At 33.5% G+C, this 17,734-nt stretch overlaps 1 protein-coding gene across 1 annotated transcript; it reads left to right on the top strand.

Moving 5' to 3' along the window:
* Window positions 1-2,063: 2,063 nt before the first annotated feature.
* LOC119608279 lies at window positions 2,064-3,938 on the top strand. Its single transcript, XM_037962637.1, has one exon. The coding sequence runs from the start codon at window positions 2,064-2,066 to the stop codon at window positions 3,936-3,938; it is 1,875 nt and encodes a 624-aa protein (XP_037818565.1).
* Window positions 3,939-17,734: the final 13,796 nt, after the last annotated feature.

Raw genomic sequence — 17,734 nt, 5'->3', positions numbered from 1 at the left:
GAGGAGGTCATCGAGTGAATTTGAATATCGGCAAAAGTATTTAAGGTAAGGGCAGTGGTAGACACAATCTTATTACATACATATATATATTAACCATTTATTCCCGATAATCCCTAACCTTGACCATACTTATAATATTCATATTTTTATTCACATTTATACCCACATACAAATAAAGTCGCATTTGAAAAGTTTTGAAAAAGTTTTCTAAGTTTTATTTGCGAATATAAAATTCTTAAACGGTTGTTTTTTATACCCTTCACCTTCGTGAGAAGGGTATATATAAGTTTGTCATTCCGTTTGTAATTTCCAAAATATAATTTTCCGACCCCATAAAGTATATATATTCTGAATCCTTATAGATAGCGGAGTCGATTAAGCCATGTCCGTCTGTCTGTCTGTCCGTCTGTCTGTCTGTTGAAATCAGTTTTCTGAAGACCCCAGATATCTTCAGGATCCAAATCTTCAATAATTCTATCAGACATGCTTTCGAGAAGTTACCTATTTAAATTCAGCAAAATCCGTTCATAAACAACGGAGATATTAGCAAAAATCCGAGACAACCTCTGAAAATTTCATAAAAAATAAACAACAACAACACTGCTTATTCATTGCCTTTGTATTTTGTTTTTGTTTTTTGAGTATTTCGTTTCGTATGTTTGTATGGCTGTGTGTTTCATTCACCCAATTTACACGATGATTTTTTTTCATGTTTGCCCAGACGTCTGTTTTCATGTTTGTCGATGATTGGTGGTGAGCGGGGTAGAGAAGAATGGGGGGTAAGAAAACAAACATGATTTGGGATTTTCATGATTGTTTTTGACATTCCTCTTTAAACTCATTCGCACTGTTGATATTATGCTCATGTAAAAAAATAATTATGTCTTTTTTTTACATGAAAACATTAAAATTTGCATTAAAAAAAATACTATAGCGTGTTATTAAATATTTTAAATCAAATTAAATGGTTTTTATGTTAAAAATTTCATTTTATTTTTATTACGAATAAGTAATTAAAAAGGATTATACAATTAAACATCAAAAAAAGACATGCATAGTTGCATGTAAAAAATCACCGTATAAATGTTCATGATTTTTTGGAAGATTCTCAAAAGAGAATTGGAAAAAACAGACGTCTGAAAAGTCTTCATGTAAATTGCGCCATTGTCTTGTGTATATTGTTTTTGTTTCTTGGTGCATTCAATTTCGTATGTTTGGATGGCTGTGTGTTTCATTGCCTTGTGTATATTGTTTTTGTTTTCTTGGTGTATTGAATTGGATTGGTATTGGATGTCTGTTGGTTTTACTGCCTTGTGTATTTTGTTTTTTGTGTGTTTATATCGTTTAGCGTTGTTGTTGTTCATTATGTTTTGCTATTGCTATAATAATGATATAGTCGTGAAAATTAATTTTTAAATACACTATGGTGAAGGGTATATAAGATTCGGCACAGCCGAATATAGCACTCTTACTTGTTTTATTTTCAAACATTAATTCCAAGTGTAAGGCGCAATTTACATGAAGACTTTTCAGACGTCTGTTTTTTTCCAATTCTCTTTTGAGAATCTTCCAAAAAATCATGAACATTTATACGGTGATTTTTTACATGCAACTATGCATGTCTTTTTTTGATGTTTAATTGTATAATCCTTTTTAATTACTTATTCGTAATAAAAACAAAATGAAATTTTTAACATAAAAACCATTTAATTTGATTTAAAAAAAATTAATAACACGCTATAGTATTTTTTAATGCAAATTTTAATGTTTTCATCTAAAAAAAGACATAATTATTTTTTTACATGAGCATAATATCAACAGTACGAATGAGTTTAAAGAGGAATGTCAAAAACAATCATGAAAATCCCAAATCATGTTTGTTTTCTTACCCCCCATTCTTCTCTACCCCGCTCACCACCAATCATCGACAAACATGAAAACAGACGTCTGGGCAAACATGAAAAAAAATCATCGTGTAAATTGGGTGTAACATAAAGATTGTTATAAACAAAAAGTAACTTTGATTGTGAGGCCATTGTTATCAGTTGTTTATAAAGTATATCATGAGCAAGACAGTGAAATTCATTTTGTCTTCTGACCACCTAGTTTCATTCTGCAATATTTTCGAAAAGTCTTCAGATGATCACACCATTAATTTACTAGAAGTCAAACTTCTAGACCTTAATGAAAGATGGGAAGATTTAGTTTCAGCCTACCATGATGCAATGATTTCTGAAGATGTAGGTGTTACAAAAGAGTTTCAAAATTCTGCTAAAGCAAAATTTGAAAGTTGTGCAGAATCGTATTACAAATGGAAATCAAAAATACTAGACCTAATAGCATTGGAAAAAAGTAAATCTGTGTCCAATCAACAACTTACGCCTGACATTCCCCAGCTTGAGCCGCGATTACCTAATATGCCATGCATTAAAGTACCGCCATGTGACACAGAAGAATTTTACGGTAGTTATGAGGATTGGCCAGCTTTCAAAGATATGTTTACTGCGGTATATATAAATCATCCCAAATTAACCAATGCCCAAAAACTTTATCACTTACGCAATAAAACGCGAGGTTCTGCAGGCACAATTGTAAAACGATATAGTCTTACCGATGAAAATTTCATCTTAGCTTGGGAAGCGTTAAAGTTAAGGTTTGAAAACAAATGGTTATTAGTAGATAAACAACTACAACTCCTCTTTGGTGTAAAAGTAGCCAACGTAGATTCAGGGTATGAAATACAAAGAATTCAAACCACTATTAATGATTGTATTACGATACTTACTTCGCAAGGAATAAGCATAGATAATTGGGATACAATTCTAATACATGTTTGCACCTGGAAACTTCCGGAGGAAACTCAAACTCTTTGGCAACAGGAAATTGCCAAAAACCCCTTTCCTAGATGGGAGACAATGAATGAGTTCCTCACTTCACGATATGAAGTTTTAGAGAGAATAGATAGTATTAGGAATCCCAAAGTTCATACCCGTACGCAAGAGAATCAAGCAAAGTTTAACACTCAACCAAATAAAAACAAATTTAACAATAATTCTAATCAGCCACGATCACAAAACTACTTTACCGATAAAACTGGTCAGACAGAATTAAAACAATGCAAATTGTGTAAGAAATCACATATTTTACGATCTTGCCCACAGTTTAAAACAATGCCTGTCAATGAAAGGATCGATTTTGTGATAAAAAACAAAATTTGCGAGAATTGTCTATCACCTGTTCATAATACATCTCAGTGTACAAGTACTTATTTATGTTTGGTTTGTAGAAACAAGCATAATACTTTAATTCATTCCGACTCTCAGAACCTAGATTTTAGCCCCAATACATCAGGTACAAACGTAAGAGCACAGGTACATTTAACACAATCTCAGGATGTGGAGAGTGAAGCTAATTATTCAGAGGAAGAAAGTTCTCAGGTTCAAACATATTTTACTGCTGATAAGTCACATACAATATTTCCAACAGCACTAATCAAAATCAAACATGAAGGTCAAGAATTTATAGCTAGAGCTTTATTAGATTTTTGTTCGTCTGGATCATTTATTACAGAAAGGTTACAGGTAAAATTGAATCTGACCTGTAATAATGTTCGCACTCATATTTCTGGAATGGGCGGTAATGTGACAAGTACATCAGAAAAGTTATGCGCATTCAAAATAGTAGAAAGGTTTCACAAGTTGGAAATCGATATTGAAGCCGCGGTTTTGAAAAGGCTTACAAAATTGCTACCATCATATAATATTAATCATGAATATATCCATGGCCTTGCTGATTTAAGTTTAGCCGATCCTAATTGTTTTATCCCTTCTAAAATCGATGTAGTACTAGGTGGTGAGGTAATTAATAAATTAGTCATTTCCGAAAGTCCAATAAAGAAGATCGGACCACTTATAGGTTTTAGCACTGTATTTGGGTAGATATTAAGCGGCCCAGTAAACTCAGTAAATACTTATTCCACATGGATTTCGCATGATAATGAAAAATGTACTAATGAGTTAGTTAAAAAGTTTTGGGAAGTCGAGGAAGTTAGAGAAGAGAAACTGCTTTCTAATGATGATAACTATTGTAATGAATTTTTCGAAAACACAACTATAAGACTACCCACAGGAAGATTCATGGTGAGATTGCCATTTAAAAAGGATTTTCCTTCCAAACTAATCCTCGGAACTTCTCGATTTGTGGCAAAAGCACAATACATACGAATGGAAAAGACGTTACAGAGGAATCAAGTCTTAAAAACTACATATAATGAAGTATTAGCAGAATATTTGAACTTAGAGCACATGGAGAAAGCCTCGAACCTAGAAATTCCGCATAACGGTTGCCACCAATCTTTTTACTTGCCCCATCACGCCGTAGTTAAACCTGATGCTAAATCTACTAAAGTAAGAGTAGTTTTTAACGCATCTAAGAAAACTAGCTCTGGGTTGTCACTTAATGATATTTTATATACAGGCCCAACATTACAAACAGACCTAACAATGGTTATTCTTAATTGGCGTTTATATAAGTTTGTATTTAATAGCGACATGGAGAAAATGTACCGACAAATTTGGATACACCCCGATGACCGTAAATTTCAAAAAATCCTTTTTCGAATTTCAGACCATGATATAATAGAAGACTTTGCTTTGAAAACAGTTACATTTGGATTAAATTGTGCCCCTTTCCTTGCTATTAAAACTATTCACACTCTAGCAGAAAATTCGGTTAGTTCTTTCCCTATAGCTGCAGAGATTTTAAAGAAGGAAACATATGCTGATGATGTACTCTCAGGAGGTCATAGTATTACCGAAGCAAAGGAGGCACAAAATCAACTTATAACTGTCCTTCAATCGGCAGGTATAACATTAAGAAAATGGATAGCAAACCACCCTGATTTATTGCAGAATATTGCTGAGAAAGACCGAGTAAACTCAAATATTTTTGAATTTTATGAATCGAGTTCAACCAAAACGTTAGGAATTAAATGGAATGCACTAAGTGATTCATTTTGTTACTCAATTGCGCCCATAAAAGCCTCCACACAGGCTACCAAACGTCAAATTTTGTCAAAGGTCGCTACCATATTTGATCCCGCAGGATGGTTATCTCCGATTGTAATTCAAGCAAAATTGTTACTCCAACATTTATGGCTCGAAGGAGATAACTGGGATTCAAATGTAAAACCATTATCTCTACAAAAATGGGTTCAATTTATTGAAAACATGGCCGATTTAGCGGACATTCAAATTCCAAGGTGGCTCCATTACTCGCCTATAACCAAAACACAGCTTCACGGATTTTGCGACGCCTCCGAAAAGGCATACTGTGCTACAATTTATATACGAAATACTGAACCGAACAATCAAGTCTCTACCAAACTTTTGTTATCAAAAACAAAAGTAGCTCCCTTACAAAAAACTAGTTTGCCAAGACTTGAACTCAATGGAGCTGTATTGCTCTCCAAACTCGTTAAAAACGTTCTCAGAAACATAAGTTTGAAACCCGAGGAAATCATATTGTGGTCAGACTCTTCAATAGTACTTTCCTGGGTAGACAAACCTCCTCATGTTTGGAAAACCTATGTTGCCAATAGAGTTTCGGAAATTAGGAAAAACGTAAACAATGCAACATGGCGCCATGTCCCGTCAGCTGAAAATCCTGCTGACTTAGGTACCAGAGGTTGTACCCCGAAAGAGCTCAAAAATAATTTATTGTGGTGGGAGGGTCCTGGATGGTTATCCCAGGAAAAAACGAAATGGCCTGTTAATCAAATAACTAAAATATTGGCTCCCGAAGCAAAATCCTCTGAATGTTACATATCACAAGAATATACTCTTTGTCCATTTAGTAAATTAACAAGAGGTACATCATCATCAATAAATAACAATATACAATGCCTATGTACAAATATACAAGATGATATATTAAAAGATTTCTCTTCACTTTCCCGAGCTCTACGAGTCATCTCTTATGCCTTTCGATTTATTCATCGAGGACTATTGAAGTATAGAAATATTGTCGAAGTGCCACAAGAGGATATTACTACTTCGGAGTTAAATTGGGTAAAAGATCGCCTCATAAGAGTTTCTCAAATTTTGTATTATCCCACAGAGTATGCCAATTTAAAAGCATCCATGGACATACCAAAAAAAAGCCCCATTCTATCGTTAACGCCTTATTTAGATGAGTCAGAAATAATACGCGTCAAAGGAAGACTTACAAACTCTGAAGACCTGACGTACGACGAACGTCATCCCAAAATAATTTGTCCCAAGTCCAAATTATGTGAGTTATCGGTACAATTTATTCATACTCTCCTCTTACATGGCGAAAATCAGCTTATGCTTTTAAATTTGCGAAGATTATATTTTATACCCAAAGTTAAAAACAAAATAAAATCATGTATATCTAGATGTAAAATTTGTACTATTTATAAGAAAAGAGTTCAAAGTCAATTAATGGGAGATCTCCCTTCAGAACGAGTCACCTTTGCCCCTCCCTTTACCCATACGGGAGTAGATTTTGCCGGACCTTTCCATCTAGAAGTTTCTTCTCTCCGAAAGGGTCGCACTTATAAAGGATACGTTTGCGTATTTGTATGTTTTACCACTAGAGCTATACACTTAGAGACTTGCTCAGACCTCACTACAGAATGTTTTTTGGCCGCATTTGCACGATTTGTGAGCCGTAGAGGATTCCCCAAAGGCATATATTCAGATAATGGTAGGAATTTTGTAGGCGCCAATAAACAGCTCTTGAAAGAGTACAAACAATTTATAGAAACAGCATAAAAGTCAGTTATTCGAAAGTATCAAACTCATGGCATGGAATGGCACTTTATACCACCCAGTGGTCCCAATTTCGGAGGCATTTGGGAGGCGGCCGTTAAGAGTTTTAAAGGGCATCTAAAAAAAACTGCGCAAAATACCATTTTTACTTTCGAAGAATTTACTACACTCCTATGTCGAATAGAAGCAGTATTAAACTCACGTCCATTATCTGCTATCAGCGATGATCCCTCTCAAATACTCCCTCTTACCCCAGGTCACTTCCTTCGTGGAATGCCCATAATGGAAATCCCGGAGCCCGATAAGTTTGATTTGACCCTAACTAATCGATGGGAAAATATAAAAATTCTACATTATCGGTTTAGCAGAAATTGGAAGTCCGAATACTTGAGAGAATTGCAGAAACGCGTGAAATGGAAATACCCGCAAAGGGAGATCGAGTTAAATGACTTAGTAGTAATTGTTGACGATACTTTACCCCCAACCGAATGGAGACTCGGACGAGTCACACAACTACATACGGGAAAAGATAACCATGTAAGAGTTGTTTCTTTAAGAACCCAAAATGGATCGATGACGCGACCCATTTCTAAAATTGTACTCTTACCTAAAGACTAACTCCCTAAAATTTATCATTTTTTTTGCACATACATATTCCAAACACACACCTACTCCTCCACCCACATATACGTATTTGTATGATACTTACAAAATATTTCTTTTCCATATAGCTAAAACTTATAATCGTTTTCTCATTTAACGCATAAGTTTGTCATCGATTTAAAATATATAAAATTTTTATTCCAGTCGCCCTAACCTACACACTTGCCGATTATGCAGAAAACATTATTCACTACGCTTTCTTAATATGTCTATAAGGGAAAGAAGATCCACGGTTAAGGAATACGGCTATTGCTTCAATTGCTTGGCTTTATCCCATAATGTTGCTTGGTGCAATTCTGGAAGATCGTGTAAATATTGCAAGGGGAATCATCATACCTACTTACATTTTCTTAAACATCCCCGCGTAGAGATTGAGAAACGGAAAAGCAATGGAAGTTACAAAGTTAAGCAAGAGAGGAAAACGTTCAGAGCGCATAAAAACAACAAACTTCAATATAAAGAAAGACAAAATTCTTCTAAGTCCACTAAAGATACTCTTGATCAACTCAAAGCTGCTGTTCGTGCATTAGAAATATTCCATGAAGCGTTATAAATTGCAACGTGGCAAGTCCGGGGCCATGTTAAGGTGAAAACCTTAACTTTTCTTTTAATTAATGAATTTATTGAATTGAATATAACTCCATTTTTTATTAATATTAGTTTAACATACTTTTACTGTATTAAATTGTAATAGAATTACATTAAAACTTTAAGGGAAAAATATTGCCCTAAAGTTTCATCCCTTCTTATCAAATCGGTTTTGAATTTCCGTTCACTTCATTTTTTAGAATATCTCATATTAAAAGTATAATAAGTTAAACAGCACGACGTGCTTCAAATAAAGTAGATATTGAAATTGGAAACTTCCCGATTGGTTTTATTTTCTTGATAAAGGGAACCGACGGACACCATCGAGAAGATATAAACGGTTCAGTTTCGACGAAATTGAATCCCTTTTAATTATTTCACGATACTAGGTCCTGGTTGTGAACACATACGAAACTGAATACACCAAAAAACAAAAACAATATACACAAGGCAATGAAACATACGAAACGAAATACTCAAAAAAAAAAGCAAAAACAAAATACACAACGCAATGAAACCAACAGACATCCAAACAAACGAAACTGAATGCACCAAGAAAAAAAAAACAATATACACAAGGCAATGAAACACACAGCCATCCAAACACATGAAACGAAATACTAAATGAATAAGCAGTGTTGTTGTTGTTGCGTATATCAAAGCATGAAAGAAATTGTCTTTTTTATGAAATTTTTAGAGGTTGTCTCGGATTTTTGCTCATATCTCCAGTATTTATGGACCGATTTTGCTGATTTTAAATAGCGATCTTCTCGAAAGCATGTCTAACAGAATTATTGACGATTTGGATCTCGCCGATATCTGGGGTCCTCTAAAAACTGATTTCAATAAACACACAGACGGACAGACAGACAGACATAGCTTAATCAACTCCGCTACCTATAAGGATCCAGAATATATATACTTTATGGGGTCGGAAAATTATATTATATTATTACAAACGGAATGACAAACTTATATATACCCTTCTCACGAAGGTGAAGGGTATAATTACATAGTTAAATGGGTTTTTATTAAAAATAGCTTGCTGGTGGAGGATAGTTAAGATTCGGCACAGCCGAATATAGCACTTTAACTTGTTTAACAATGAAATATGTGAGTTTAAATGATTTTCGAAAGAGAGCCTTATATGGGAGCTATGACTAATAATGGACCGATCCGGGGAAAATTGTTAGAATGATTTATACGTATACAAAACATATTCAAGTTGAATTTTTTTTAAATGATTTTCGGAAGTGGACCCTATATGGGAGCTGTGACCAATTATGGTCGTATCCAAAAAAAATTTCGTAAAGTCATTCATATATAGACGAAACATATTTGTGTCGAATTTTATCAAGATACCTTTATTTGACAATTAAATATGTGCGTTTAAGTGATTTTCGGAAGTGGGCCTTATATGGGAGCTATGTCTAATAATGGGCCGATCCGAAAAGAAATTTAGTATAATGATTTGTATGTACACAAAACATATTCAGCTCGAATTTTATCACAAAAGCTTTGTTTGTCAAAGAAATATGTGTGTTTATGTGATTTTTGGAAGTGGACCTTACATGGGAGCTATGACCAATTGTGGACCGACTGAGATCTACGTTGGTAGTATGATGTCTATTCATATTATTGTATGTACAAAATTTTATGTTGATACCGATATATTTGAGGAGTTATTGACGATAAACTTATATCCGGGAATATACACCTTTGTATGGGGGCTATGGGAAATATTGGATCAATTGTTATGAGTTCGAACATACTTGATCCCTGGTACAAAAATAATCTGTGACAAAATTCATAGAAATATCTTTGGTAGTTTCTGAGAAAACTACTTAAGAATTGGTGAAAAAACTTTATTTTTTTCGAGATAGTCTGAAATTTTTAATCATAACTTTTTACGTCGTGAACCGGTTTTACTGACCTTGAATACCAAACTGGACCGGATAATAAGGAATGTTTTGGGTGAATTTCGAGAATTTTTATTGCTTCGTTTTAACGTGAGCGTGTTTTAGACAGACAGGCAGACGGACGGATAGACGGACATAGCTAAATCGACTCAGAATTTCATAAGGATCAAGAATAAATATACTTTGTTGGGTCTCTGATGAATATTTCTTGGTGTTACACACGGAATGACAAAGTTATATATACCATCTATCACCACTGATGGTGGTGGAGGGTATAAAAAACTCTATATGATATTGATTGGATGATACGCACATTTTTATGTTCAGTTTTTGAATAACTGCTATCGTTTCAGAGTTTCTTCAATTGCCTGTACTTTTTCAAATAGAAAGAAAATCGCTTGAAATTTTGTACGGTTAATGGTACGTATTTTTGTAGTTAATAAAATGCCCCGAAGCCTTTTGTCTCTATACACCAGGGGCACTACAATTCAAAGTACAGTGTGACCGAATTTAAATTGAACAGTTCTTTAAATCAATTGCACATGGAAAAAATATAAGAAGAAACCCGGGCAACGCCGGTTACGCGCTGCTAGTATAATGATATATCTATACACAGAACATATTCTGGTCGAATTTTATCTGGATATAATCATTTAATAACGAATTTAGTGGTATTAAGTGATTTTCAGAAGTAAACCTTGTATGGGAGTTAAGACAACTTATGGACCGATCCGGAAAAAATTCCGTAGAATGATTTATAGCTTTATTATTCAAACAAATATATGCGTTTAAGTGATTTTCGTAAGTGGACCTTATATGGGAGCCTATCCGGAAAAATTTCGTTGAGTGATTCATATAAAGACAAAACATATTTGTGTCGATTTTTATCATTATAACTTTATTTGACAATGAAATACGAGCATTTAAGTGATTTTCGGAAGTGTGCTTTATATGGGAGCTATGAACAATAATTTACCGATCCGGGAAAAAAGTGGTACAATGATTTATATGTACACAAAACATCAAGTCGAATTTTATCCTTATTGGTTTAGAATTTTATGATATATATATGCGTTTATGTGATTTTCGGAAGTGGACCTTATAAGGGAGCTATGACCAATTATGGGCCCATCCAGAAAAATTTTTCATAGAGTGATTCATATTTAGACAAAACATATTTGTGTCGAATTTTATCAAGATAGCTTTATTTGACAATGAAATATATGCATTTAAGTGATTTTCGGAAGTGGTCCTTATATGGGAGCTATAACGAATAAGGGACCAATCCAAAAAAAATTTGGTAGAATGATTTGTATGTACACATAACATATTTGTGTCGAATTTTATCCCTCTAGCTTTTAAATTCAATGAAATATATGCGTGTAAGTGATTTTCGGAAGTGGACCTTATATGGGAGCTATGACCACCTATTGGCCTATCCGGAAAAAAATTTCTTAGAGTGATTCATATTTAGACTCAACATATTTGTGTCGAATTTTATCAAGATAGCTTTATTTGACAATGAAATATGTGCTTTTAACTGATTTTCGGAAGTGGGCCTTATATGGGAGCTATAACCAATAATGGACCGATCCGCAAAAAATTTGGTAGGATGATTTGTATGTATACATTTGTGTCGAATTTTATCCCTCTAGCTTTTGAATTCAATGGAATATATGCGTTTAAGTGATTTTCGGAGGTGGTCCTTATATGGGAGCTATGACCAATTATGGGCCTATCCGGAAAAGCTTTTCATAGAGTGATTCATATTTAGACAAAAATTATTTGTGTCGAATTTTTTCAAGATAGCTTTATTTGACAATGAAATATGTGCTTTTAAGAGATTTTCGGAAGTGGGCCTTATATGGGAGCTATAACCAATAATGGACCGATCCGCAAAAAATTTGTTAGGATGACAAAACATATCTGTTTCGAATTTTATCACATAGCTTTATTTATCAATGAAATATGTGCGTTTAGGTGATTTGCGGAAGTGGACCTTATATGGGAGCTATGACCAATTGTGGACCGACTGAGATCTACGTTGATATTATGATTTCTGTTCATATTATATTTACATCTACAAAATTTTGTGTTGATAGCGATATATTTGAGGGAGTTATTAACGACAAAATAATTTCCGGAAATATATACCTTTGTATAGGGGCTATGGGAAATATTAGATCGATTTTAAAGATTTTGAACATAATTAATCACTGCCTTGAAAAATAATGTGTGACAAAATTCATCGCAATATCTTTGGTAGTTTCTGAGGAAACTTCAAAACAATTAGGAAAAAAAAATATTTTAGGATAATAATAAATATTTTGGCTGAATTTAGTTGATTTCCTTTGCTTAATTTTAACGTGAGCGTGTTTTAGGCAGACTGACGGACAGACAGACATAGCTAAATCGACTCAGAATTTCAAAAGGACCCAGAATATATATACTATGTTGGGTCTTAAATGAATATTTCTTCGTGTTACACACGGAACGACAAACTTATATATACCCTCTATCAGCACTGATGGTGTTGGAGGGTATAAAAACCGCACTTTATGATTTTTGAAGATTCTAGTTCTGTTAGTTTTCCAGTTATACAAATTTTGATTTTAATCCATATGGGAGGTACTATAGCCCCTTTTGATAGTCCACAATAGAGGTATGGCACCTCCCATGTTCGCATAAATGTGAATATTCTTTGTTAAAAATTCTAGGATTCTAGATTCAAATATTCATATGTCAGGGTTGTTAGCGCAAAATTTAAGGATTTTATTTCTAATAGTTTCTCAGATATACAAATTTTTGTATTTAATTCATATGAGAGGTTCCATGAACTCCAAATGAATGTCCGCACATTTTATTTCCAAATGTTCACTTCTATGTTAATTTTAAGATTCTACCTCTAATAGTTTCTAGATAAACGAATTTTTGTATTTAATTCATATGGGAAGTGCTACTTCCCATATTGCTAGTCCGCCAATTTATTACCCAAATGTTAAAATGAATGTCAAAGTTCTTCGTGCAAAATTTGAGGATTCTAGATCTAATAGTTTCCCAGATAAACGAATTTTTTATTTAATTCATATGGGAGGTACCACGGCCCCTATTGTTAGTCCGCCAAATTTTCCTCCAAAATGTTCACATAGTTGTTAAAGAGCTTCGTGCAAAATTTAAAGATTCCAGCTCCAATAGTTTCCCAAATAAACGATTTTTTGTATTTAATCCATATGGGAGGTGCCACGCCCCTATTGCTATTCCGCTAATTTTTTGCCCTAAATATTCATGTTGATTCTAAAGTGGCTCCGAAAAATTGGATGATTCTAGCTGTTCTCAGATATACTAATTTAAGGTTTTCTTTAAATGAAGGGGGTCACGCCCACTATGGCTAGTCCGCCCATTTTGCCCCCATATGTTCATGTGGATGTAAAAGTTGTCCATACAAAATTTGAGAACTCTAGCTGTTGCAGTTTCTCAGATATGTGATTTTAAATACTTATTATGTATGTGGGCGTGGCACTTTGCCCACATGAAATTTTAAAATAAGAAGTAGCCTATAGCTCTTTCCAGACATACAGGAAGACACTGTGAAAATTTCAGGAAAATCGGTCCAGCCGTTTAGCAGTCTATAAAGTCCAAACAAACATACAAGCAGAAGTGTTTTGATTTTCATCAAACCAGTGCGTGTGAGTTTTTTTTCAATAACACAATCAAAAAATTCCTGTGTGTGTAAATTTGTTTGATCGTTGCCATCACCCTTAACAGATTTAAGCGGTTTAAATCTTGGGGTTTTTATATTTAAGACATGAGAAAACTTACAGATTTGATCAACTAAAAAAATATTAATATAAACGTAGCTGGTGAAGGGTATTTAAGATTCGGCTCAGCCGAATATAGCACTCTAACTTGTTGGTTTATTTACTTACACATAATAACGGGCTCCCAATACGACGTTGCAACTTTTTGGAACAGAATTTTTACTTCGTTAATGGGGAGGAAAAAAGTACCAAAAGGGGTAAAAAACGGAAAATTTGAATTTATTCAAACACAGTGATCCAATTTATATAAAATTGTTAGATCTAGAAGCACTAAATATGCTAATGGGGTGTTATTTGGAACACCGGTACCACTTTTGTCACTTTTTATACCCTCCACCACCATCACACAGTGGTATAGGAAAAAAGAAAGAGGGAAATAATTCGGTAACTTCTAAACGGTTAATCCGATTTTAATGGGGAGGAAAAAAGTACCAAAAGGGGTAAAAACGGAAAATTTGAATTTATTCAAACACAGTGATCCAATTTATATAAAATTGTTAGATCTAGAAACACTAAATATGCTAATGGGGTGTTATTTGGAACACCGGTACCACTTTTGTCACTTTTTATACCCTCCACCACCATCACACAGTGGTATAGGAAAAAAGAAAGAGGGAAATAATTCGGTAACTTCTAAACGGTTAATCCGATTTTAATGAAATTTGGTATGCACAAAGAGGAGGTGTTGTCGAGTTTAGGTTTTGAATTTTGACCTTATAGGCCAACCAGGGGCCCGGCGGGGGGTCCTCAAATTAGGACACCTCGGTTATGTTAAATTTTTAAAACGATCCTATTTCTTCATTTGAGTTCCGATTTAAAAAAAATTTCGTATATAGAATCTCCTCATCGAGCACTATAAAAAATGTCGTAGCAGTAGATTATATCTTATAGTTTAGGAGATATTCGCATTTGAAAATTAAAATTTTAAAATTTTTACAGTCCTTACTTTAGTTTTTTTGATAATAGCGGGTCCAAATATTCCCGATTTTCGCCATTTTTTTTTTTTATTCGCTTAACAACAAGTTTATATATCAAGCAGTGAAAGAATTATTTAAAATCATGACTGAGTCCGAAGTTATAGGCATTTTAATTTAAAAAATTAAAAAAGGGCGATTTATTGTCATTTTTTGGGAAGAAAGTATCTTTTTCTTTTTAAGTTATCTAAAAGTTTCTAAGAAGATGTATATAGAATTTATACTTTTTGGAAAGCTGACTTTACATAAAATACGATAAATGAAACGAAACCTAAAAACTTTTGATACCGAGGGGACCAGGTCCATCCAAAAAAACCCTATTTTTTATGGAAAATTCAATTTTGAGCAAAAATTCTCAAATCGCATAGTCGATATCAAATTATAGTGACCTGTTTTATATGACCCAATATGTTCTTAATCATTTTGTAACGGGTTTCAATAACCCCGCCCCTGGTATGGATATAATAGGCAAAAAACCAAAAAATCCCATTTTTGGGATTTTTTAAAACTTTTTTGGGAATTCCGGGATTTCTAATGATGCATCAGTGGTGATAGAGGGTATATATAAGTTTGTCATTCCGTGTGTAACACCAAGAAATATTCATCTGAGACCCAACAAAGTACATATATTCCGGGTCCTTATCAAATTCAACGTCGATTTAGCTATGTCCGGATGTCTGTCCGTCTGTCTGCCTAAAACACGCTCACGTTAAAACTAAGCCAAAGAATTAACCAAATTCACCAAAAATATTCACTGTTATCCTAAGCAGTTTGGTATTGAAAATCAGAAAAATCGTTTCACAATGTTAAAAGTTATGAGTAAAAATTTCATACCACCACGAAAAAAATTATGTTTTTTTTCGTAATTCTATTCTTTTTTACTTAGGGATCAATTATGTTCAAAATCAAAACAATCGATCCAAAATTTCCCATAGGTCCCATATTAAGGTACATATTTCCGGAAATGGATTTATCGTTAGTAACTTAATCAAAAATATCGGTATCAACTCAAAATTTTGCACATAGTATCTACATATATAACAAGTTAGAGTGCTACATTCGGCTGTGCTGAATCTTAAATACCCTCCACCAGCAAGCTATTTTTAATTAAAGCCCATTTAACTATGTAATTTTTAGATAACTTGGCAAAATTGTTGTTCCCGTATTGATATGCATATATCAATCTAATTCTAATTAAGTCCAGAAAAATTTATATTAATAGACCAGTTCGAAAACATTTTAATATAATGATATATCTATACACAGAACATATTCTTGCCGAATTTTATCCGGATATAATCATTCAATAACGAATTTAGTGATATTAAGTGATTTTCAGAAGTAAACCTTGTATGGGAGTTAAGACAACTTATGGACCGATCCGGAAAAAATTCCGTAGAATGATTTATATGCTCACAAAACATATTCAAGTCGTACTTTATCCCGAAAGCTTTATTATTCAAAGAAATATATGCGTTTAAGTGCTTTTCGTAAGTGGACCTTATATGGGAGCCTATCCGGAAAAATTTTGTAGAGTGACTCATATAAAGACAAAACATATTTGTGTCGATTTTTATCATTATAACTTTATTTGACAATGAAATATGTGCATTTAAGTGATTTTCGGAAGTGTGATTTATATGGGAGCTATGAACAATAATTTATCGATCCGGGAAAAAAGTGGTAGAATGATTTATATGTACACAAAACATGTTCAAGTCGAATTTTATCCTTATAGCTTTAGAATTTTATGAAATATATGCGTTTAAGTGATTTTCGGAAGTGGACCTTATAAGGGAGCTATGACCAATTATGGGCCCATCCAGAAAAAATTTTCATAGAGTGCTTCATATTTAGACAAAACATATTTGCGTCGAATTTTATCAAGATAGCTGTGTTTGACAATGAAATATATGCCTTTAAGTGATTTTCGGAAGTGGGCCTTATATGGGAGCTATAACCAGTAACGGACCGATCCGAAAGAAATTTGGTAGAATGATCTGTATGTACACATAACATATTTGTGTCGAATTTTATCTCTATAGCTTTTGAATTGAATTAAATATATGCGTTTCAGTGATTATCGGGAGGTATGACCACTTATGGGCCTATCCGGAAAAAAATTTCTTAGAGTGATTCATATTTAGACTCAACATATTTGTGTCGAATTTTATCAAGATAGCTTTATTTGACAATGAAATATGTGCTTTTAAGTGATTTTCGGAAGTGGGCCTTATATGGGAGCTATAACCAATAATTAACCGATCCGCAAAAAATTTGGTAGGATGATTTGTAAGTATACATAACACATTTATGTCGAATTTTATCCCTCTATGTGCGTTGAAGTGATTTTCGGAAGTGGACCTTATATGGGAGCTGTGACCAATTATGGGCCTATCCGGAAAGCTTTATCATATTTAGACAAAAAGTATTTGTATCGAATTTTATCAATGAAATTGTGCTTTGACAATGAAATATGTGCTTTTAAGTGATATTCGGAAGTGGGCCTTATATAGGAGCTATAACCAATAATGGACCGATCCGCAAAAAATTTGTTAGGATGACTTGTATGTACGCAAAACATATCTTTGTCGAATTTTATCACAATAGCTTTATTAATCAATGAAATATGTGCGTTTAGGTGATTTGCGGAAGTGGACCTTATTAGAAGCTATGACCAATTGTGGACCGACTGAGATTTACGTTGATATTATGATTTCTGTTCATATTATATTTACATCTACAAAATTTTGTGTTGATACCGATATATTTGAGGGAGTTATTAACGACAAACTAATTTCCGGAAATATATACATTTGTATGGGGGCAATGGGAAATATTGGATCGATTTTAAAGATTTTGAACATAATTAATCACTGTCTCAAAAAATAATGTGTGACAAAATTCATCGCAATATCTTTGGTAGTTTCTGGGCAAACTTCAAAAGAATTAGAAAAAAAATTTTTTTTTGAGGTAGT

Source organism: Lucilia sericata, unplaced genomic scaffold, assembly GCF_015586225.1.
Source record: "Lucilia sericata isolate MDLA Ls3-8-SP2 unplaced genomic scaffold, ASM1558622v1 Contig000817F_arrow, whole genome shotgun sequence".
In the NCBI taxonomy this organism is placed as follows: domain Eukaryota; kingdom Metazoa; phylum Arthropoda; class Insecta; order Diptera; family Calliphoridae; genus Lucilia; species Lucilia sericata.
The sequence above is the reverse complement of the archived record's forward strand: the minus strand, read 5'-3'. Positions and strand labels throughout refer to the sequence as shown.